This window comes from Elephantulus edwardii, unplaced genomic scaffold (genome assembly GCF_000299155.1).
Source record: "Elephantulus edwardii isolate Elephantulus edwardi_28Jun2011 unplaced genomic scaffold, EleEdw1.0 scaffold00002, whole genome shotgun sequence".
In the NCBI taxonomy this organism is placed as follows: domain Eukaryota; kingdom Metazoa; phylum Chordata; class Mammalia; order Macroscelidea; family Macroscelididae; genus Elephantulus; species Elephantulus edwardii.
In genome coordinates this window covers 47,378,561-47,385,326 of record NW_006399752.1, presented here as the reverse complement: position 1 = coordinate 47,385,326, position 6,766 = coordinate 47,378,561, and the positions used below count along the sequence as shown (strand labels likewise).

The 6,766-nt window shown below is 43.7% G+C and overlaps 1 protein-coding gene across 1 annotated transcript in view; it reads left to right on the top strand.

Moving 5' to 3' along the window:
- ZC3H14 (zinc finger CCCH-type containing 14) overlaps positions 1-6,761 on the top strand; it is a gene marked incomplete at its 3' end in the record, with an annotated part of 55,000 nt that extends 48,239 nt beyond the window's left edge. Inside the window, exons 12-16 of the mRNA XM_006879217.1 lie at positions 871-1,106; positions 4,310-4,430; positions 5,285-5,421; positions 5,707-5,795; positions 6,672-6,761. Coding sequence (XP_006879279.1) covers positions 871-1,106; positions 4,310-4,430; positions 5,285-5,421; positions 5,707-5,795; positions 6,672-6,761 — 673 coding nt within the window. The remainder of the gene's footprint in view (positions 1-870; positions 1,107-4,309; positions 4,431-5,284; positions 5,422-5,706; positions 5,796-6,671) is intronic.
- Positions 6,762-6,766: the final 5 nt, after the last annotated feature.

The window sequence follows — 6,766 nt, the reverse complement described above, 5'->3', positions numbered from 1 at the left end:
TCTGAGGAGATAGTAGTGGCACCAAACCACGAGTCGGGAATGAAGACTGCAGATACCCTGCGGGTACTATCAGGACACCTTGTGCAGACACCACGGTAGATGGTTTCTTTTTCTTGTGTAGCTAATTTGTGTTGATTAGATAGTGCAGGCTAACCGGTAGTGCTCAGCTCCCCCCTCCCTCCCCAGCCCTCAGTGCAGAATGCTCGATAGCTGGCTTGTTAATAGTAAGACAAATTCTGCTTCAAAAAGTCCAGTTCATCTTTCTTGTTTGGAAATTTATTAGCCTGCAGATAAAATCTCAGTGTATTATTTAGTTGAGTTGACAAGATTGTTTTGTTTTATACATATCTAAGAAATGAAATTTTAAAAGCCAGTTAACCAAACTGTAGCACATTTTCTTGCAAGAGTTTGTAGATGGAGTTGGGGGTGATTCTTCCATTAGAAAGCGAACTAAACGTTCTGTAAAGGACGGGCACACAGATGCTAGCATGAGTGTGAATACAGAGCTGTGGCCATGGTATTCTGAGCACAGATGGTCGTTTCCCCCATTGTTGCCGTGTGACTCCATGAGGGCCACGTGACTGGAGTCAGGGCTTAAAGAGCACCCTCAGTAAGTGCAGGGGGTGCTTTGGATGGTGCTGTGACAGATTGTGGCCACTGTGTTAGCAGCACTCCCCTCATAATGTATCAGGGAGTCTCAGGAAGGTTTTTTGTTGGTTTGGTTTTTTTTTTTTTTACGTTAAAAACTGCCAAAACAACTGGACAAATGCAAAGCAAGTCAGGGAGGAATGGTTCTACAGAAGAGCCCTTTAGGAAGCATAGCTTTTTGTGTTCATTTCCCTAATTCTATGGTGTTTTCTATCTGTCTGGCAGAGATCTTGTACAACCAGATAAACCTGCAAGTCCCAAGTTTATAGTGACGCTGGATGGTGTCCCCAGCCCCCCAGGATACATGTCAGATCAAGAGGAAGACATGTGCTTTGAAGGAATGAAACCAGTAAACCAAACTGCAGCCTCAAGCAAGGGACTCAGAGGTCTCCTCCACCCACAGCAGTGGCAGTTGACGAGCAGGCAGCTTGAGGACCCAAATGGTAGTTTTTCCAACGGTGTGTTGAGAGCTCAGATGACCCCTCTCCATGGGGCTGGCTTTGTGGAGGAATCTTTGATGTCTTCCTCTGCCTTGAATGAATATTTGTTGGAGTCTTTGTATTTTCTTTCTGTCCAGGTAGCCTTCATAATTCCTTTAGGTAATGCTGCCAGTTAACTGTGAGACTGACCCCCGTTTTAACGCGCAATTCCGCCACAGCACCACCCTAATTCTGCTGTGGAAGAATAGATGCTTGTTCTTCGTTCTTCTTAGAAACTATGCTTATTTATTTCCCTCTTTACTAGCAGTGGGATCTCCTTTAACTTTTGAGAGCAAAATTAACTTGGCTTTTCATGCTGTTCCTATCAGTTTTCTATTTCCTATCACTGAGGTATTTTTGAAAGGAGAGTCTTGCTTGATTTGTCAAGATACCTATTGAAGGTTTAGGAAGGACAGATGTTGGAAATGTTTTACATTGGATAGTAAATATTGGGCCAAAGGTAAATGAAGGTGAACTCGATAGATTCAGGCGCCCACCTCCAGGCAATAGGAGCTTCCTGATGCCAGACCATCAGTTCCTTGATGGTCCCATGTAGTGCAGTTAACTGGTCTTTGATTCACAATAGAGGATGAGATTCATTCTCCTCGTTCTTCTGACATCTTTAGAGAACCACCTTCACATGCGGAGAATAGAATGTGAATCCTAAAAGTGAATTGTTAGAAAAAAGTAGTAACAGATGATAAAAGATTTCCCGTGTAATTCACGAAATGTCGTTGTTCAGAAAATGTATTCAGTACCTTTTCTGATCCTGAAAGAGACAGTAGAGATTAGGAAGAGACCATGAGTGTGAGCGATTGTTCAAACAAAAGCGTTCCTGCAGGGAGTTGGTCACGGGTGTCATGGATTTGATAAATGCAGGAAGTTGTGACACTGACAGTTTAACACTGTGATGGGAACAGGCAGGGAATTTGTCACTGAAATGCCAAGATCTCTGTATCAACAGTAAGAAAAAGAATAAATTTACCACTAGAAGTGACAGGAAGTTTAAGAATCAGGCAGTACAGATTTCTTGATGCTGTATTTTTCTAAAATGAGAGAACATTCTGATGTTCTCACTGTTGATGATTTTAAATATGGTAGAATGATACATACATTTTGACATGGTGAGGTCTCTTTTTGTTTAAATGAGGACTTCACTGCTATAGGTGTCCCAGCAGTGATACGTGGATAACATTTGTGTGCAGACTGACACAGAGGCTCCGTCGGTGCCATGGCCATTGTCTGGTCAGTGGTGAGCTGCCTTTCCTGCCCCTTTGATTGGGGTCACCTCCTGCTCAGGAAGGATGCTTTGGCCCTGGCCTCCATCACTCTGCCCTTTCCAGCTGCGAGTCTGAACCCTGCGGCCTCTTGCCCCTTGTATCGGGGCTGCCATCAGCGGCGGCGGCAGCATCAGCTCTGTCCGTGTGAAGCCCTCTCTGCTGGGCAGCACACGTTTTACAGCTCTCCGTGTTAAGTGGCTCTGCTTCTTGACACTCAGTCAGGAGGTGTTTCACTAGCTTATGATGGGAATCTCAGTTGAGGGCCTCTGTATATATGACTTAACACATTCAGTGGCAAAGTCTTTAACTGCTGTAACATTGGTCCTCAGTACTCAGCTACTCACTCTCTAGCCAAGCTGCAGTCGGTCCTTTTTCATGTGTACTGGCCTCTCATGCAGGCACCATAGTCTAATATGTGTTGTGAGAGCAGGTGGCTGCTGTGTATGGTCGAGTTGGAAGGACCCTCAAACCCTCCAGTGGGTTTTCATAGGAGATTGCCCATTGTCCTCCTGTGGTACAGCTGGTAGACTCGACCTGCATGCCTTTGTGATTGCAGTACAGCTTCTTACCATGAGAACACCAGAGCGTGGGTGATACAGAACCATTGAAAAGTGAGAGGAAATCCCTCCCTCCAGCTCTGTCAAATTTTCTTTCACACTAAGAATGCTTTTATAGCCCAGAGTCAAAATAACCTCACTGGCTGTTTCTTAAAGCAGCATGAGAACCATGTGTAGCAGGTGTGGCTGCAGCGGTCATTCGGTGATGTTGCCATTTGGGCTGTGTGACTGATTGGTGCCTTCACACCTGCAGGAAGCACTTGAGACCAGCCCGGCTTGGACTGAACGCGCTGGCAGTCCACACACACAGCTGCCGCTGCCACCGAGTTAGAGTTGGTGCCGCGTTTGCAATCATTGCCTGTAATCGCCAAACTGAGGATCTGTTGTTTTCTCTTTGTATAGATGAAGAAAGTCAAGTTCAGAAATGTTAGGAAACAGCTGTATGTGACTCGGCTAGTAAGTTAAAGGAGTCAAATTGGAATTGCCCAACTCAGGCTGATGGTGAGCAGAAAGGCCGAGTGTTACTTCATTTCATAAACATGAATATAAACCACAGTATTTAGTACATGAAAGGGCAGGATGAAGTAGTGGAGCTAGAAATGAGCAGTTATGTTCTAGAGGTGTACTTGTGTTTTGTTCAGTACTTTATAGTTGTCAGCATTAAGGTAGATGTGCGCTTTTTGAGCAGTAGACAGATGTCAGCACAGACCCTTTTCCGTGTCAGAGCGTCACCCGCACACTTTGTGACTCAGTGGCCGTGGTGGGGCTGCAGCTGGTGGGTGGGCTGCCGCTCACACTTGTAAGTGTCCACCTCTGTTTCAACATGATACGTTGTTGCCCTTGACAGCCTTCCACCGGCCTGCCTGGGTCACCATATGGTGGTGGTCTGGTGGCCTGTATGAAATCGTGTCTCACCCATTTAGGCAGGAAAAGTCGTCTTCTCATACACTGTGCGTTTTATCTCCACAATGACATACTACCTTAGTCAGTGGAATCTTCCCTGAATGTCAGTTATTAAAACAGCCTTCTCTATCTCATACTGAACTCAGTTTTGAACCAAGACTGAGAATTAGAGTTTAGCACGAGCACTTTGGCTTTCGGGACACACTCACTGTCCTAGAACTCATTCGTGGTGAGAACTGCCGTCTGTTTTCTGATAAATCTTAAAGGCTTCTGTTACCAGTGTTCATCAGATTATTTGGGCTTATTTATTTTGTGTCACTATAAATAAAACATATAAAAAATATGTATTTAATGAAGACTGGGGATTAAGGGAATTTCATGAAAGGTCATGTATTGCATTAATCATAATAAATGAGATGCTTTAATTCCTTTTCCTTTGTAGTTGAGATAAGTGAATTGACTGTGGCACAGAAACCAGAGAAACTTCTTGAGCGCTGCAAGTACTGGCCTGCGTGTAAAAATGGGGACGAGTGCGCTTACCATCACCCTGTGTCACCTTGCAAGTGAGTCACAGGTCACTGAGGAGTGTGGCCTCACGTCTCTGTCTGAGAGCTTGTTTACTTGTCTCATCCGTGAGCAAGGTAGAATAGCTGGCTTTGTAACAGAATGCAGTGGTACATCACCATCGTCCTCCCAGAATGGAGTGCTTCCCTGTGCATCCTCTTGGGGGGCTGCAGGGGATGGATGTGAAGCTCCTTTCTGCTCCCACCTGTGAGGAGCTGAGAGGGCTGCTTTCCTTGGGGCTTCTGTACACTTAAGGAGCTGTGTCTGTGAATCCTTCTCGTTTTTATATTCTGGGTTCATAAATATTTACACAGATACTAAACTGGGGAAAATTTAGGACTTGGGTTACATTTTCTTAACGCTTGACTGGTTCAGACTAATGAGCTTTGTGAGAAGAATTTTGGAAGTTTTTTATTTATTTATTATTATTTTAGTCCTGTGGGTGGAATCAGTCCACATTCTAACTCTTTAGGGAAATTTTGGATGTGGGAATAATAAAGATGCACAGATAGGGAAACCAAGGTTGAATCTCTGTAGTTTTAATTTGGTGCCTTACACATGAATAATGCCAACTCATTCTGTTACATTTCTTTTAGAAATATTACAAAATGGACTTTACAGAGGGGTGATGTGAATCTAACACAAATAAAGCTGTTTGTCATGGTGGGTTGACCTGCACTGACAATGGTTGGTGTTAACCTCGGCTCTGAAGTAGACCACTATGTCCTGTTTGATATCTTGCCTCATTAAAACTGGAGTGTTTTTTTCCTGTTACCTCTGTGCTGCTCAGATTAAGTAGTAATGATAGTGTATAAGGACGTCTTAAATGAGAATACACTTTTTTGTTTCACAGAGCCTTTCCCAATTGTAAATTTGCTGAAAAATGTTTGTTTGTTCATCCAAATTGTAAATATGATGCAAAATGTACTAAGCCAGATTGCCCCTTCACTCATTTGAGTAGAAGAATCCCGGTACTTCCTCCAAAACCAGGTGGGTGTATTTATGCGCACTACGTGTGAGTGAACAATGGAAACTTGCTGCTATGTGATTGTAAACAGAATAAAGAGAAGGAAGAGTCATGTTAGAAACCATTTTGACAGAATCAGTTAATATAACCAGTCTTTAAAAAACAAAGTAATCTGCTTTGTAATAGACTGAAGTGGCCTGTCTTGATGTTATATATATATATATAAACTGTCATGTGACTTTTAAAATGGTTTGTGCCCCCGTAAAGCCATCAGTAGATTTGATCAGTCTTTGTCCTTGTGTCAGCAGTTACACCAGCAGCATCGCCTTCTAATACTCAGCTCTGCCGCTACTTCCCTGCTTGTAAGAAAATGGAATGTCCCTTCTATCATCCAAAAGTAAGAATTTTTTATTTTCCTGATGTCAGTTTAGTGGTAACACCTAAATTCCGAGATGTAGAAGATACCTAGTAAATCTTACAGCATTTATTTTGTTTTGTTTTCTTGATAGCTTCTAAGGCCTCTAAGTTATCGCTTGGCCCCACTGTGGCCTCTTAGACCACACATCTTGAAACCAACATTAGTGTCCTTACACTCTCCGGAAAGGAGGCCCATCTTTGCTATTTTCCATTCTTGTCTTTCTCCAGTCCTCAGGATGTATACATATGGTGTTTTGCTTTTGTTTTGAACCTTACGTTGGAACTGAGATGGAGAAGTGGAATGGTACTGCTTACTCGCCTCCTTCCATGTGTGACAGTGCTGAAGATGGAGGGGATGCTGAAGATGGGGTTGTGTAGTGCACTGGTGGCTTGGGCATGCTCTCTCCACGTAGCAGCCACATGACCATCTGATAGACCTGCGTTTCCCCCAACCTGTAACTGGCCAGAGATGGTGATGTGTGCAAGGGATACTGGGCACGGCATGCTGGTTACAAGAAATTGGTCTTAATGCTAAGCTGTTGTTGATAGCTGTCGAGGTCAACTCATAGCAACTCTATGAACAAAAGACCTAATGCCTTTCCATAGCTATTGTTGTTTCTCCAAGTTCATAAAGAGTTTCCAGAGGCGTGCCAAGGCTACTTTTCAAGTTTCCCTTGCTGTGATTGTGTCTTGGGGGATTCACAGAGCAAGGCTTTAGGAGTCTTAAAAGTCAAATTCTGGACCACATCTCTTGTGTGATTCCTGCTTGGGGCAGGTTGTCTTACTCCCATCTCAGATTGGTGTGTGTTTACGTCTGTTAACTGTGCAGGTATTACTGACACGGTGTTCTCTCTAGCACTGCAGGTTTAATACTCAGTGTACAAGACCTGACTGTGCATTTTACCATCCCACCATTACTGTCCCACCACGACATGCCTTGAAATGGATTCG